General features: G+C 50.6%; 3 protein-coding genes across 3 annotated transcripts; 1 reads left to right on the top strand and 2 right to left on the bottom strand.

Annotated features, from left to right (window-relative positions):
• The first annotated feature begins 9235 nt into the window (after nucleotides 1-9235).
• On the top strand, nucleotides 9236-11421 carry LOC127291904 (uncharacterized). Its single transcript, XM_051321218.2, has 3 exons — nucleotides 9236-9455; nucleotides 9949-10133; nucleotides 10961-11421. Exons 2-3 carry the CDS (start codon nucleotides 9972-9974, stop codon nucleotides 11132-11134), a joined length of 336 nt encoding a protein of 111 aa, XP_051177178.1. The 5' UTR covers nucleotides 9236-9455; nucleotides 9949-9971; the 3' UTR covers nucleotides 11135-11421.
• A 76-nt stretch (nucleotides 11422-11497) lies between these two features.
• LOC127291903 (photosystem II reaction center PSB28 protein, chloroplastic-like) lies at nucleotides 11498-13003 on the bottom strand. The gene is made up of 2 exons (XM_051321217.2): nucleotides 12775-13003; nucleotides 11498-12236 (listed from the first exon to the last, which is right to left on the bottom strand). The coding sequence occupies exons 1-2, from the start codon at nucleotides 12842-12844 to the stop codon at nucleotides 11773-11775; spliced, it is 534 nt and encodes a 177-aa protein (XP_051177177.1). The 5' UTR covers nucleotides 12845-13003; the 3' UTR covers nucleotides 11498-11772.
• Nucleotides 13004-14930: 1927 nt separating this feature from the next.
• Nucleotides 14931-15951, bottom strand: LOC127291905 (NDR1/HIN1-like protein 10). The gene has a single exon (XM_051321220.2). It carries the CDS (start codon nucleotides 15716-15718, stop codon nucleotides 15083-15085), a length of 636 nt encoding a protein of 211 aa, XP_051177180.1. The 5' UTR covers nucleotides 15719-15951; the 3' UTR covers nucleotides 14931-15082.
• Between the last annotated feature and the right edge of the window lie 731 nt (nucleotides 15952-16682).

Raw genomic sequence — 16682 nt, forward strand, 5'->3', positions numbered from 1 at the left:
CGTCTCGAGGGTTTCAATCAGATAAGCGACATGCTGCCTAGATCGCATCTTGCGATCTAGGCAGCACAAGCCCCACGTTGTTCATGCGCGTCTGCATCGAAGCGTCTTTGATGGCGGGCAACGTAGTTATCATAGATGTGTTAGGGTTAGCATGGCTCTTCGTATAAACATGCTTACGTAGTGCAACCCTTGCATATCTAGCCGTCCTCACGCCTATCTCGGGCGTGGGCGGCACCTGCTTGTTCATCGTTTAGTAGATCTGATCCGTTGCGATTGCTCCTTGCTCTGCAAGGATTAGTTTAATATCCGCAATAGTTAGGCCTTACAAAGGGGTGGAGGATCCAGCGGCACGTAGGGTGGCGTTCGCAAGTCCTAAACAGGATGTTCCGAGGATCAACTTCATGTTGGTTTTTAGGCCTTGTTTAGGATCGGCTTATGAGCACCGTGCGTGGCCGCGAGGCCCAACCTGGAGTAGGATGATCCGATTATGCGGTGAAAACCCTAAATCGCCGTAGATCTCATTAGCTTTATCTTGATCAAGCAGGATCACCAGGTATTCGTGCACCCCGCACGGATCATGGGTGGATCGGCTCTTTGAGCCGATTCACAGGATAACCTGAGAGCCGATCGAGGCTCGTATTTAATGTTTACATGTATGCCCTGCAGGAACTAAGCGAGGCATCCCCATCACCTTCCTGACCAGGTATAGGTCAGGTGGCACGCCCTTGCACTTCGCATCGCCGCGTGTGACCAGAAGAGCATTGCGGGCCGTCGCTCGGAGGGGTCTCAGCCAGCCGCAGCTCTAGGCTCTTCCCGGCTCTACGGTGTTGACAGGCCGCTGCCCGCCGGTGGGTTTCGGACGTCAACACTGATGAGAGAGCAATAGATGCGTTCGTAGCAGGAATTCGACGAGGAGATTTCGTCGAAGATTTGGGAAGAACTAACCCAAAGACAGTTTCAGCATTGATGGAGATAGCAAACAGATGGGCAGATGGAGAAGATGTTGTTCACAATAAACGTCATAGGTCACCAGAGGAAGACCGCAATCGAAATTTTCAAAATAGACGATGATTTTCTCGACAATTCTCGAGTTACGACGCTCCTGGACAAATATCGGCTGGTTTTCATGGAAGCGCTGGAGGAAACAATAGAGAGGATTACCAAAGAAGCAACGAGCAGCAAGCGATAATAGAGATGATTCTCGAAACAACAGACAAAATAGTGCACCAAGGTTCCAGAAACCATATGTATCTCCCGAGGATATGATGAACGGCCCATGTCAGATGCATTTCTTTGTCGATAGTAACGGGAAGAGGAATTCAGGACATTTGAAGAAGGATTGTTGAAACTTTCAGGCAATGTTGAGGTTCGCAGGGCAAGCCAACGCTCATGTAGCAAGTCGAAATCCTCTGGGACCTAGGAGTGAGATCCACTTGCCACCCCCTCCCGCAATTACGGACAACAATCGACACCAGCTCAGAATAGCGGCGGCACCACAACCACCACCATACGTTGATCCCAACTCCAACGGAGCGGTCTCGATGATTCAGAAGGGTAGGCCGTCCAATAGAGCTCAGAAAGTAATTTCGCGACAAGTGTTCATGGCAGAGAAGATGCCTCCACCATTGAGTACCTAAATTGGTCAGGGCAAGACATTGGCTTCACAATAGCGGATCACCCGCAGCAAGTCCCTCGACCAGGGCAAGCAACACTGATTTTACCAGCAGTAATCGCAGGATTCGATGTATCTCGAGTATTCATAGATGGAGGCAGCAGTCTAAACCTTATGTACGCAGATACATTAAGGAAGATGAACATATCTCTAGCAAATCTAAAACCAACTGACACGCGTTTCCACGGCATCACGCCAGAGAAGCCGAGTTATCCGTTGGGGAAGATCAATCTCGACGTTCAGTTTGGGACCCGAGAAAATTACAGAATAGAAAGACTGGAGTTTGAAGTCCTGGATTTCCCGTCGCAGTATCACGCCTTGTTGGGACGACCAGCATATGCCAGGTTTATGGCGGTACCACATTACACATACTTGTTATGGAGGTTACCTGGACCTAAGGGACCAATCACAGTCAAAGGAAGCTTCACGCTAGCCGATAAATGCGACAAGGATTTTCATCGACTGTCAGAAACTTTCAGGATGCAAGCAGAATATATGGCGTCAAGGCTCATGACTGATTATGATGTGCTGCCAGATGTAGGGAGGCCTAACAAAGAACCAACCTTTAACACTGCGAAAGATTCCAAGGAGGTGCAGATTCACCCGACAGATCCGAAGAAAACGACGTCCATCGCGACAGATATGGACCTCGCATAGGAAAGCGCGCTCGTCGAGTTTCTCCGTGAGCACTGGAAAATCTTTGCATGGTGTCCAGCTGACATGCCAGGAGTACCCAGGGAACTTGCCGAGCACCACCTAAACTTGGATCCAATTGCGAAACCAATTAAACAACCTTTGCGGCGTTTTTCGGAACCAAACAGCAAAGCCATGCTATCAGAGATTGATCGACTAAGAGAAGCTGGTTTTATCAAAGAGCTACATACAGAGGCCACGTGGGTAGCTAACCCAGTGTTGGTACCGAAGAAAAACATGAAAGTCCTTCGCATGTGCGTCGACTTCACGTGTCTCAATAAACATTGTCCAAAGGATCACTTTCCCCTCCCGAGGATCGATCAAATTATCGACTCCACGGCATGATGTGAACGTCTTTTCTTCCTGGATGCGTACTCTGGTTATAACCAGATCAGATTAAAAGAAGAAGATGAAGTAAAGACAGCATTCATAACACCTTACAGTGTGTTTTGCTACAGAACAATGCCTTTTGGTTTGAAAAACGCGGGAGCAACATATCAGCGGATGATGCAGAAGTGCCTTGCAACACAGATTGGAAAAAACGTACAAGTATACATCGATGATATCGTCATAACAACAAAGAAAGGATGAACGTTGATCGAGGACCTAAGGGAAACCTTCGACAACCTAGACAAGTTCTGCCTTAAGTTGAACCCGACGAAGTGTTCTTTCGGCGTCCCTGCAGGAGAACTCCTCGGGTTCCTAGTCTCAGCAAGAGGGATTGAAGCTAATCCCGAAAAAATTCAAACTATCGTAACAATGAGGAAGCCAACAAAGTTGAAAGAAATTCAGCAGTTAACTGGGCGAGTCGCAGCTTTAAGCAGATTCGTCGCCAGGCTAGGTGAAAAGGCGTTACCATTCTACGCTTTGATCAAACAAGGAGAGAAGTTCCAATGAAATGAAGCAGCAGATAAAACTTTCGAGGATCTCAAGCGCACAATTTCGACACCACCAATCTTGGTGGCGCCTAAGGAGAAGGAACCCCTGCTGTTATACATCGCGGCCACACCACAGGTGGTCAGCACAGCACTTGTCGTCGAAAGAGAAGAGGAAGGAAAACTGCATGGAGTACAAAGACCGGTATACTTTATAAGTGAAGTTTTATCGCCTCCAAAACAGCGGTACCCGCAGTACCAGAAGCTAGCCTATGGAGTGTTTACAACCGCAAGAAAATTGAGGCACTATTTTTCGGCACACCCGATAATAGTGGTCAATGAGGCGCCTTTATCCAATATATTAAACAATCCGGAAGCTACAGGTCGTGTCTCCCTTTGGGGAATAGAGCTTTCCCCTCGGGACATCACGTATGAAAAAAGAAAGGCAATAAAGTCGCAAATTCTACCAGATTTCATTGCAGAATGGATGGAGCTACAAAATACAGGACCCCCGGATTTATCGAGAACCTGGACTATGAACTTCGACGGGTCCAAGAGATTAGAAGGAGCTGGAGCAGGCGTGATACTGATATCACCCGAAGGCGACAAATTAAAGTATGTCTTACGGATGACGTTTCCAAACGCGTCTAACAATGAGGCAGAATACGAAGCTCTCATACACGGGATGAAGATGGCGAAGGCTTGTGGAGCAACTCGACTAAAAATATATAGTGACTCTCAATTGGTAGCTCAGCAAGTCATGAACCAATGTGACGCAGTCAATGATAGTATGGTAGCATACAAAGAAGTGTACAATGAGCTCGAGAAGTTGTTTGATGGATGCGAAGTAAATCACATCAGCAGGCTAAGCAACGATGAAGCCGATGTTCTCGCAAACATCGGGTCGCAGTGTCTCGCGATTCCACCAGGCGTATTCTGGGAAGAGATAGCAGAGAGATCTACGAAGTCGACAAAATCAAAAAAGAAGGACAAGGACAAGAAACCCTCGGGGGCTACAAAAGAAGCACCAGAGGAAGAAGAAGAAGAGGAACAGGCAAACAACAGACAATTGCATTAAGTATTGTGCGTAATGTAAACAATACAAATATCCTTAGACAAAGCATTGATGTTTTATCCCTAGTGGCAACAACACATCCACAACCTTAGAACTTTCTGTCACTGTCCCAGATTCAATGGAGGCATGAACCCACTATCGAGCATAAATACTCCCTCTTGGAGTTACAAGTATCAACTTGGCCAGAGCCTCTACTAGCAACGGAGAGCATGCAAGATCATAAACAACACATATATGATAGATCGATAATCAACTTGACGTAGTATTCCATATTCATCGGATTCCAACAAACACAACATGTAGCATTACAAATAGATGATCTTGATCATGATAGGCAGCTCACAAGATCTAAACATGATAGCACAATAGGAGAAGACAACCATCTAGCTACTGCTATGGACCCATAGTCCAAGGATGAACTACTCACACATCAGTCCGGAGGCGGGCATGGTGATGTAGAGCCCTCCGGTGATGATTTCCCTCTCCGGCAGGGTGCCGGAGGCGATCTTCAGAATCCCCCGAGATGGGATTGGCGGCGACGGCGTCTCAGTAACTTTTCTCGTATTGTGGCTCTCGGTACTAGGGTTTTCGCGACGGAAGGATTATATAGGCGAAGGGACAGAGTCGGGGGACGCCCGAGGGGCCCACCCCATATGGCGGCGCGGCCAGGGGTGGGGCCGCGCCCCCCCTATGGTGTGGCCGCCTCGTGGCCCCTCTTCGTCTCCTCTTCGGTGTTCTGGAAGGCTCCGTGGAAAATAAGACCATGGGCTTTTGTTTCGTCCAACTCCGAGAATATTTCCTGTGTAGGATTTCTGAAACCAAAAACAGCAGAAAACAGGAACTGGCGCTTCGGCATCTTGTTAATAGGTTAGTGCCGGAAAATGCATAAAAATGATATAAAGTGTATATAAAACATGTGAGTATTGTCATAAAACTAGCATGGAACATAAGAAATTATAGATACGTTTGAGACGTATCATGGGTCACCGCAACAAACTACGACAAAATGAGAGGTGACAGTGAGCATGAGATGCAATGCAACAATTTCCACCCCCCATTACCACAAGCCTCCATCTCCTTCTGTGATCCTTACTAGCGAGTTATTGTCGCCATTGGTTAGCCCCGATCTTCTTCACATACAGCCGAACCACAACTGTTGTCTGAAAACTTGTATTGCAATATAGGACAAACATTCAACAACATTAAGTTTCCACCTCGGATCGTAAGACGTAGATGATTCTCTAAAACTTTTGAGGTTACTCTAGTTGTTGTTGGTTTGCTTTTCTGTACGTAGTTTATTTTCCGGAGTCATGGTGTAGTGACGAGATGCAGAATGTGTACCCCAAGATTCTTTTTCCGAGAATATGCCCTTTGAGGTTGTCATATTTCATAGAAGAAAGGCCAAGACAACCGGTTCAACGCCAAGTAGGATAACATGACACAAACACAATGCCACATAGCTTACAATATAACCCACTACAATCCAAACAACGAGGACACTCCTTGCACTGTCTCCCACAAGGATTGGTGGGGGCCATACACCAAAAACCCGAACCGCATCATGACTAGAGGAGTATTCGAAAGACCGTCCGTGCTTCTAGGATGGCACAACACTATCTGTCTTTAAGAGCCTAAGGTCGACGAGTGAGTGATCGGACCGGACCAGCCATGAGGAGACATCGGCTGCGAAGCATTACCAATGACGTATATTGCGCCCCAAAATCCCATGTTTAGGGCGGCGACCAACATGGTCTCCATCTTGCCACTGCGGGGACTCTATGAGCAACATAGAGAACCTCCAAGGAGGGGACTACACGTTGGTGCCACTACTTTCTGATTCGACGAGTGATGTGGGCATTACCTTTCGGGTACTTAACATTGCCCTACCTCGTCTGGCCCAACATGGGCCCATCTGGAGCGCCGCAGCTCAAGAGGGCCAAGATGTCGGTTGCGCGGAGGAAAGATGGAAGGTGATGATTTCTTGGAGTGTAGGGCAAGGAAAGATTTAAGTATGGAAATATTAGATAGATTATATTTGTAGTGTAACCGAATCCGGACAGGACTTTCGGGACCTGGCCTCCTATATAAAGGCCAGGAGAGGGCTGCCGGATCTCTCTCTCAAGCTCTCACGCATACACCAAAACCCTAGCCACCTTGCATCTCAGCGAGAACACCACCACGTAGTCCTTCGGCTGCCCCATTGTAATCAATTTCACTCGTAATCAAGATTATACATGCAAAACGTAAGGGTATTACATCTACAAGGGGTCAAGGGCCCTGAACCTGGCTAAATCTCGCCTCCCGCTTGTCTGGTATCCGATGTCTAGTGCTAACATGCAGGCTTCCACTAACCCTAAGCCCCCTCATCGTGGGCATTGCCGAGGAGACACCTCATCAGCAAGCCAAAACTAGGGTTTCCCCCATCACACGAGGTGCGACAACACGTGCAATGCCATGATGATGCCTCCAAGGAGGACCGCACCTGCACTAGTCGTCGTGAGCCTCAAGCATGTCGTTCATCTCGACACATCCCTTAGCCCCGAAATCCACTGGAAAAGAGCAATTTTGAGCCAGCCTTGGCCGCACCGTTGGCAAGATGAGAGCCATATCTTGATGCGAGGGAAGGGGCTAGGCGTCTTTCCACCTCCACCAATAGACGAACTAGGAGGTGCAGATCTAGCCTGCCGCCACCTGGCTAGTCACATGCACCACCATAGTGCTAGGAGGCCGGCGCTGGCACACCCCTTCCGCCAAGGACCTTGACATACATCCTTGCCCAAGCCCGGAGGGCACAAATGAGCTCGGATCTACCTACACCTTCATTCACTATCATCTCGCTTATTGTTGGGATCCCGCAGCTCTGCCGCTGGTTCCAAAGGAGGCCACACACCGACACCCGAGAAGAGAGAACCTGCCATCACCATCGCCACCCGGGCTTTGCCCGTCGAAGCCTCCTATCACCGACAAGGAGGAGACGGTAGGGAAGGGGCGGTTTTAGGGTTTGGTTTTAGGGTTCGCGTGTGACGCTCAAGAAGTTATCCGTGTGTGTGCGTGTGGTGGTGGTGGTGTGTGGGGGGGGGGGGGGTGGGTGGGGGAGGGGGAGGTTGGGGTGGGGGTTTGAGGGCATCTCCAACGCGGAGACCCAAACCGAAAAACGGACACCACTTTCGTCCGTTTGGGTAAAAACGCGTCCCAACGCGCATACCCATATTAAAAATGGACTGCTGTGCTGTCCGGCACGACCCAAAGCCGGACCAAATTTGGGAGCAATTTGGGGCGAGCCGGACGCGTGCGGGCATCTCTGGTCATCCGCGCGTGTCCTCCCAAACCCCACATGGCAGCCACACTAGTTAATCCACGCAGACTCCCACAGCCTTCTCTCTCCTCTGTCCTTCTCTTTCTTTTTTTCCCATGGATGTTGGCTTCGCTCCCCACCGGAATAGGGCTCGCCGGCCAACCGCCGCCGTCGAGCTCGCGTGGAGGTTCTCTGCTAAACACGATCCCTTTTTTTTCGTTCATGCCGGAGGTCGCCGCGACCAAAACGGAGCACACTGAGCCTGGCCGTGCCGCCGCCCGCGCTGAGCCAGGCCGCCAGGAAGCTCCGCCGCCCGCGCTGAGCCAGGCCGCGCCACAAGCACGGGCCACGCTGGCCGGAACAGGCCGCGCCACTCAAGTTCCACAGCCGCGCCGCGCGCACTCAAGTTCTAGGAGCTCAGCCCCGCAGACGTCGCCGAGCCGGAAGCTGAACTTGTCGGCCGACGGCGTCGGCGCGCGTAACACGAACGGCACGCCCGTGGCGAGGTCGTAGCAGGGCACGAGCACGGGGGCCACGGTGCCCTCGCCAAGCGACGACCTGCCGAGCGACAGCCGCGGCGCCGGCCGCCCCAATCCTTCCCGACGCGCCCGACCACGAAGGTGAGCGCCTCCTCGGCCGTGTACCTTGGGCGCCGTCGGCACAACATGGTCGCGAGCACGCCGGCGGTGCCGGAGCGCCGGCCAGGTCAAAGAAGTAGGGACGCGCGCGTCGGGGTCGCCGGCCGGCGGCGGAGGGCCCGCCGCTCACGCCCTCGCCCTCTTCTCAGCCCGCGGCGCCGAACGGCGGCGCTCGCGCGGAACCGGGCCGCACCCGCGGCGAACGGGGCCGCACCCGCGCGGCGCCCGCGGCGACGGGCCGTGCCGCGCGCGGCGGCGAACGGGGCGGCGCCACTGGCGGCGAACGTGGCCGCACCCGCGGCGGCGCACGAGGACAGCGCCCGCGGCGGCGACGAACGGGCGGCGCAAGACGACGGCGAACGGGCCGCGCCGCGCGGCGGCGAACGCGACAGCGCCCGCGGCGGCGTGAACGGGGCCGGGCGAACGGGGATGGGCGCGAGCGAGCGTGTTGGCCGCGAGCACGCCTCTGTGGCCATGCTCGTCGTGCTCTCCCAGACCTTCTTCTGCTCCGACCGGCGGAGGAGGGCGGTGCACGGCTCCAAGCGGCGGCGACGAGGAATCCATGGGTGCGGCGGGCGCAGGCGGAGTGGCGCCGCCGCTTGGTCGCCTGCGAGCTCTCTTTGTGCGGCCGCGAGGATCTCAGCGAGAAGCTTGTCAGCTTTGGTTCGTTGGAGTGGTCCGGTTTGGGTCGTGTGTGGGGTTGGAGAATAAAAACGAGGACGGACGTGTGTGCGCGTCCGCGCGACATCCGTGTATCCGTGGGACGACCCAAACGGATAAAATATACCGTCCGTTTGGGTCATAGCGTTGGAGATGCCCTGAGGCTCCATGTGCCGTTTAGTTTTACCACTTCTTTGGTCGTTTGTCTTGTTTATCCGATTTGGCGTACTGCAATGTAAATTAATAATAAAGTCGGTGTTTGGTATAACAATTCTTCACTGTGGAAAAGGTCAATAATAAAATGGGAAGAAAAACTGAAGCCAACATTTCGACGTCTTTCCCTGCACAGAGGGGGAAGGGAAGAGGGAAAAAAGGAAGTCAAAGGCTGAAACCCTCATCGAAGGTTGGTGGCGGCTCGGGCTAGCAGCGGCAGCCGGCGGCCAGCGAATCGAAGCCAATCCGCGGCGGCTCCGAGCCCCCCTCGAGGCTCCCCTCCCACGTCGATTCCCCAATCGGCTTCTTCACGGCCCGCCTGGCGCCGGCGATGGTACGATCTCCGCTCCTGCGAGCTGCTCCTGTTCTTGCTTACGTCTCCTCCTCTTCTTTAAATTTCGACGGGATCGTCTCTCAAGCGAGGCGCCGGATTCCTGCGTAGTTCTCCGGCGCAAACGGCCAGGCCCGTTCCAGATCCGCGCTTTAGCTGTTGCGCTGTCGGTTTCTCGTGCTGTGGGGGGAATTCCTAAATTCCCTGTGGGCAAGTTCGTCACGTTACTGTGGATTTTTTCTGGCTTATTGGTTATTGCCACTGCGAGTCCTCGAACCTGAATTAGGGCAAGTACTGTTGTTGCCGGCGGCCTCTTTGATTTCTACATTTCCCTATTGATTCTGCCCATTTTTTGTGAGGGTATTTTGGTGTAAATTAAAATAAATTCGGTTTCTAAGTGTTGTAAAGATCGTCTAATCATATGATATGTATTTTATCTCCTCTTAGACTTCATGGCGAGATTCTAATGAGCTGACGGTGGTGCGTCTTTTTTCAGCTCTCTGATTGCTGACTGGAGTGATGAATTCGAGACCAATAGTCCTCGTCTTCCTCCTGCTCGTGCTCATCATAACGTCGCAGTTTGAGTGGAAACAGCAGATTGGTGAGGCCGAGGCGAGCCCCGAAGCTACACGACGGAGGCAACAAGCGCTGGTCGTAAGGGAAGATGCTGTAAAAGAGAAAGTGAGCTCCTAATGTTCTTTTGAAAGTACAATCCCTCTTTTATTGGTTGTGCCTACCATGTTTTCTGTATTATGTTCTAAAAGAATTGATCTCGACATATATTAAGGTAGTATTGCACTTAACTTTTAGCATAGAGATTAAGAGTTTGAATGCTCAACCGACAGTTTATTGTGTGAAAAAAGGCAGAAATATGCGAAGAGTGAACAACTTGGTTCTTTCGCCTGTATATAAATTCATCTGCCAGACAACTCAATCTGACTCTCAAAGACTCAAACAGCCATAGCGTTGGTCCTTTATATGCTCCTTGGCTGCTTTCTATGCAAATTCTAGTATTGTAGTTGGTACTGAGTGAAGCCTTTATTTAGAACTTAGGAAGAAATGTTTGGCATGATACATAAGGTGTCTGCAAAATAGTCTTTCTGCTTTATATCACTATATGGACTATAATTGCTCATTTAGTTTCATCTTACTACACCAGCCAATTCTGTGAAATTCAGTTTTTAGATTTGGTTTATCCCTTGCCTGAACTTGGACAATATGTGGAAATATTTCATGCTCAAGAAGTCGAGTGGTATGTGGAGGTTTCATGCTCATTTTTTCCCATTTGATATATATATATTTTTTTTTTGAGGGACCCATTTGATATATTTGGAGTATAATGATTTATTCCTGTTTTTGTCACTATAATGTCTGCAATTGTTCAGAATTAGTACCTGTGACATGCAAGTAGTTTCAGTATCAGTAGCCGTTTCTTATGTTTTGTTGTGGTCATCTCTCTTGCCTTGATTCAAGCATTATCCACTCTGATGATTATGTATTTTCCATAGATAATATTGGCGCAAGAGAAGAACATCCAGCAGCTCACCGAGCTTATCCAGAGCCTCCAGGTGCAGCTCCTGCACTGTCGTGGCAGCAACAGTACTACTGCTCATAGCGCCTCTTCAAATCAGTCGTCGACCAACGACACCGAAGCGGAGGGACATGAACTAATCGATGATTGATCACCCGTCAGCACACACATGTAGTCTGTCTCAGAGTACATCCAGCTCAAGAACATGCACCAAAATCAAAGTTGTCTCCCAGGGAACATAGTAGAAGTTTCATTGTCATCGTCATGACCAGTAGGACCCTAGAGAGTTACCTTGATGTACTAATATGATGTGCTATTGACACTACGAGCATTGCCTTTTAGTTTCGTTTTACCCACAACTTGTACAAACTGATATATTGTATCATGTAAATCTAGTCCACCATCCTGGTTTATATTTGAGATATACGTTTACCGATACCTGTTGTGATTCTTGACTCGCTTTATCAGCAAAAACATATGTGAATCATTTCTTTGCAATGACAATGGCATGCTCTATAAGAAAGGGATAAAGCATAGGATTACATCAGCTTTTGCAAGCAATGTGTTGGTGTTGTCTGGCTTAGCAACTTTCAGATCAAAGGTGGAGACACGCAGTATGAAGCAAGCATCTCATCTCAACAAGGTGCATAGCTCCAGAACACACCCACACTCAAATAAACAGTCACTGTGATGACTGAACTTAATGCTGCTAGTGTTTTTCTGCCAGCAAATCAGGTCGGAGCAGCAAACAAAAGAGGAAGAATCAAGGACTGCATGATGGAGGGATGATCACTTCTTGAGGAACTGGAGGCCATTGGCCTCGGAGTACCGCTCCATGAAGCGCATGAACCTGTCCCAGTCCTTGGGGGTGCGCATGATGTACTTGGCCTCCACCAATGCCGGCTTCCCATTGACGAACTTGGCGCTGACGTCCACGGTATTCAGCGTTCCCTCCTCGTCGATCATGTAGAACCCCGTGATGTCGCCGAGCTCCGCAGAGGAGTCGAACACTGACGGCTGGTCGAAGGTGAAGATGGCCACCCCGTTAGTGCCGTCCCGGGACTTGGTCAGCCGCACGTCTGGGATTGTTTGCTCGTCAGTGCCCTGGATGAACTGGATCGACGGCTTCGACGTCATCGCCACTACAACTGATGATGACGACCGGACCGAAGGCACAGGTTTCCGGGCCCGGCATTGCACGGTGATGCCGGTGAAGGAGGTGTGCAGCTGGTTCCTCGTCTGGCAAGATGGACCTGAAAATTAATTGAAGGCGTCAATTGCTGAAATGGCATATACAATTGATTAATGGCTTTTGTTTCAGTGTTCTTCCCTTTGCGTGCAATAGGAAGAACTCCGTAAATTTCTAGAAGAGAAACCTTGACTTTTAATACGGCTGCCTCCATTTGTTCTGGATAATTAAATTTTCACAAGTGAAAAGAAAGTACTCGAAGATTTCACTTCTGATGAATGGGATCATGGAACAGAAACACTGCACTTCAGTGGCGTTTGGAACGCATGAATTGGGCGGTATGAAAAGCATACAAACTTTCCGGGGACATGAAACAGAGGAAGACCACCTAGCTAAGAGCCAGAGCATAACGGTGTAGCATATCGCGATACAGATCGCTTCATGTCTGTACATGTGTAGCCCTACTTCTTCATGGTTTTCGATTAGCTATATAAACCAGATTGCACCATGGCTATATGTTATCAGGTTGTCGAGGCAAAACGAAGCAGACTGCAGAGGAAATTGAAATGCAGCTAGGCACGTAGAGTGATAACAAGATGAACCTGCGATGAGGCACCGACGACGGGGCTGCGCCGACGCCACGACGGGCGAGGCGACGGCCAGAGCTCTCATAGCTGCCCTGCAGTTCAGCAGTTGGATGCCTGCCGGGTCCGGGAAGGAAGATGGAGATGTTGTTTTGTGTGGTGCACAGGCAGATGAGGGGGATAGCGGGAGGAGCGATTGGGTGACAGTGTGTTCCAACCAGGGCCAGACATCTCATGCGCTCGGTCGCTGCCTCTGTTTGTAAATGTTTTTTCCATGTCATCACACCTCGTTTCAGTATTTGCATACATGTCCTTGGTGTCAGAGATTACAAGGGGGTTAAACTTGGTTCAAAGGAATTTCATAATTTGAAGGGATTCAGCTCTTGGAATATTTTCCTTAGAGGTTTTTGTTTTAAACCGAGGCAAAAGATTTGACTTTTAACTAATTAAGAAAAATATGTTTCCGGTTAATAACGGAGAACCGCGCGAAAACGCACAACCAGGACCAAGCCCATATATACTACTCCACCGATAAGACAACCTCCCACGAATGCTAGAAAGAAGATGCCGTGATTTCTATGGCAGGAGCAGACACATGATGCTCCAATGTAGATGAAGTAGTTTACCTTCTAGGAGAGGTGCGACAACACGACACCAATGACCAGTATCAAGAGTAACCTCATCGTCCACACGACACTATCTACCTTTTTTTTAATAGAAACGGAAAACCTATTAAGGAATAGTGCGGGTGCAACGGAGCGAATCAAGTGAAACGAGTTCGCCTTAGAGGAGGGATGCCGTCAAAGGGGCATGTTGGACTTAGGCTTTGCTAAAGATACTAGTTAAATATGCCATTTCCAAAACAGAGGACCAGAAGGACAACTCAAACACTAGTCCTTGAGAGATCTTCTTTCTCGCTTCATTTATTTTACAGGAGAATTGAAAGAACAAGTGAAAAAGATTTTCGGTTTCAAAAGGTTGTAGCTAAAAAATGCTTGGGATAACACATATATCGAATAAAGAAGAGTTTAGAAAAGGAAAGCCAGTAGAGTATGCCTTGGATGTGAGCATTTAGGGGCATAGGCCTAACCACCTGAACTCCCCGGTTTGTGGCATGCTATAGTTCTTTTATTCTCTCGACGACGGGAATGGGAGATGACAGATGCTTTGCGAACCACCGGTTTCCTTGGACCATTTTAGTGGAACGATTGGGTGTCCACCCTTTTATCATCCAGATACTCTTCTAAAGGATGCAATACTATTTAAAAACTGAACCCTCATCCTAGTTATGTAATACTTCAGGAGGAAGACCCTTGAAGGCCCCGCTCACCTGAAGTGATTTATAAAAATAAATCATTCTTGATGGTGATCGGTCATGGTATCCATAATCTTGCATCTTTTTTGGCCAAATCATGAACTCAACACTAATAAAGTTACAGGACTGCTCCCCCGACTCCGATTCATATTACTTGACACTAATATAGATATATCTAGATATATTTTAATTGTAGATACATTCATTTTAGTGACAAATAATATGGATCGAAGGTAGTAGCTTCTTTTCTACGCCCAATAGACTCTTAACGCCACCTTCGCGAACCACCTTATTGATGTACCACTGTCATGGGCATACCCTTTCTGATACCAATTATTACCAACTTGACTTGACCCACTATGAAGAAGGTCCAAGAAAGATAACTCCAATACGTTAGTTGTAGAACTTTTGTAAACCCTAACCTGATTGCATATATGAAGATAGACATGTATATATCAAGTGTGTTTAGTTTTAGCTGTCTCCACCGTGTCTCACAGACGCAGCCAACCTCGAACAGATTCGGACGACCCACTAGTCCGATCATGCCAACGTCTCCCTCAGCAGCTCATCGCAACAGCAAGGAAATTGCATAGCATTTTCTATCCAATCAGTAACGAACCACCCAAAACGCCAAATCCAATAGTAGCACAGAGAAATCCGACAACACAAATAGGAAGGACCCAGTAGTCAGCTCCTCCCAAAGTCTCCCTCAGCAACTCGTCTCAACAGGCAAGAGCAAGGAAATTGATGTGCATTTTCTATCCAGACAGTGGTTGCAACTTGCAAACTATCCGAACCCCAACTGAATACAGATGAACCAACCGAAATTTTCTTAATCATAGACACCAATCTCCCAAGCATATACAACAGCAACCCCTGTTCCATCAACAGCTAAATCGGATCTGAAACTAGAATAAATACTGCGCTAATAATTAAAAAATTCTGTTAATATTTACAGTAGGAGATCAAATCAATCAAAGCAATCAATGGCGACGACTAGGACCAGCTAGGCTAGCATCCGGAGGTCTTGGCCCTGAGGATGGTGCACTTGGTCCGCTCGAAGGCGGTGGCGGCGACGTCCGGGTCGACGAGCTGCAGCAGGAGCGGGCAGATGACGGCGACGGGGCACTTCTTGCCGCGGCCCTTGTACTGCATCACGCCGTCCAGCCGCGCCTCCACCTGGAACTGCCCGGCCTCCTTCTCTCTGGCGAACTCCGCCGGTCCCGCCGCCGACAGCATGGGCAGGGCCTTGGCCACGCCGCCGACGGTGACCCGCACCGTGGTCGTCTTCTTGGCGCCCTGGTCGAACGGCTGCACGGTGGCGTCGTCCTCGAAGCGGGTGCCGTTGAAGGAGAAGGCGGCGGCCATGGCGCCGTAGGAGATGCTGCGGTACATGTTGGGGTTGCGCAGGGACATGGTGACCGTGACGTTGTAGGAGAGAAGCTGCGTGGAGTTGGCGGCGGCGGAGAGGGAGAAGCGCGTGAGCAGGGCGTCGTCCGCGGTGGCGGTGGGCGGCTTGAAGACGGCGAAGGCGATGATGAGGACGGTGAGGACGGCCGCGATGACGGCGGCGACGGCGGCCCAGATGGCGACGGTAGTCCAGCTGCAGGAGTCGCAGTTGCAGCAGTCGCGCTGCCAGAAGCCCATGGCTGGCCGTGCGCCCGTGCTCGGTTCGGCCGGCCGGACTGGGGGTGGCTAGTTAGCTGGATGAGGAGCGTGGGGAAGCTCCCCGGGGCTATTAATTAATGGTGGAGCCCGAGCAGAGCAGGCACGGCGAGCGGGCAGACTTTTGGCGACGAGGTCTTCTTTCTTTCCACGGTTGTGTCCATCCAGATGAGAGCAGGGCGAGACAAGTGGTGAAAGCCGGAGGTGACCGTTGGCTCGTTACTCGTGCTGGGGCGGCCGGGGGCCATGGCAGTTATCTCAGCCGAGTCCGGCTGGGAAAGTTTTGTTGAACTGGCCGTACGAGCGCCCTCCTTTCTACTGTAAAATACTACCACCTTCATTCTAAAGTTTAAGAGCATCTCCAGTCGCGTCCCCCAAAGCGTCTCCCAAAGCAATTTGGAGCGCGTCCGACCAAAAAACGGTTTTAGCCGCGTCCGCTAAAGCCCATTTTTGTCCGGCGCGTCCCGATACGGTGTCCGGCGCCCCGAGCCCGTCTCCGTCCCACAGGGGACGTTCCGGGCACACCGACACAACGAAAAGCGACGCGGGCTCCCACATGTCGGCGACATGTTGCATAAACCGTTGATTCGCGCTTTTTTTTTCTCGTCCCTCCTTCCTTCCCGCGCCTCCCACCCCTCCACCGCCGCTGGATTTGCCGGCCGTTTGAGCGTCTCATCTCTTCTGAGAGTCGGCGCCGTCGCCGCGGCTGGCGCTCCCGCCGGTCGTTCCGCCGCCGCTTGGCCATCGCGTCCCAGAACGCGGCGTCAAATCTGCCCCACCTCCACGCACACAAGGTGCTCGACGACTTGCCTGATATGCGCGATTGGCCGCTGTTCGTTGCGTCGTTCGCCTCAGCGCAATTTTAACCATTGATTTTGCTTGTAGACATGGATAACGACGATGAGATGGTTGCCCTGCTGCTGGAGGATGAGCAAGCCTTCGACGA

The sequence above is a fragment of the Lolium perenne genome, chromosome 4 (genome assembly GCF_019359855.2).
Source record: "Lolium perenne isolate Kyuss_39 chromosome 4, Kyuss_2.0, whole genome shotgun sequence".
NCBI lineage: Eukaryota > Viridiplantae > Streptophyta > Magnoliopsida > Poales > Poaceae > Lolium > Lolium perenne.

Coding starts and splice junctions, on each gene's coding strand:
- LOC127291904 (XM_051321218.2), top strand. CDS start 9,972: ATGAATTCGAGACCAATAGTCCTCGTCTTCCTCCTGCTCGTGCTCATC. Junction 10,134..10,960: donor AAGATGCTGTAAAAGAGAAA/GTGAGCTCCTAA, acceptor TATTTTCCATAG/ATAATATTGGCGCAAGAGAA.
- LOC127291903 (XM_051321217.2), bottom strand. CDS start 12,844: ATGAGAGCTCTGGCCGTCGCCTCGCCCGTCGTGGCGTCGGCGCAGCCC. Junction 12,237..12,774: donor TCGTCGGTGCCTCATCGCAG/GTTCATCTTGTT, acceptor ATTAATTTTCAG/GTCCATCTTGCCAGACGAGG.
- LOC127291905 (XM_051321220.2), bottom strand. CDS start 15,718: ATGGGCTTCTGGCAGCGCGACTGCTGCAACTGCGACTCCTGCAGCTGG.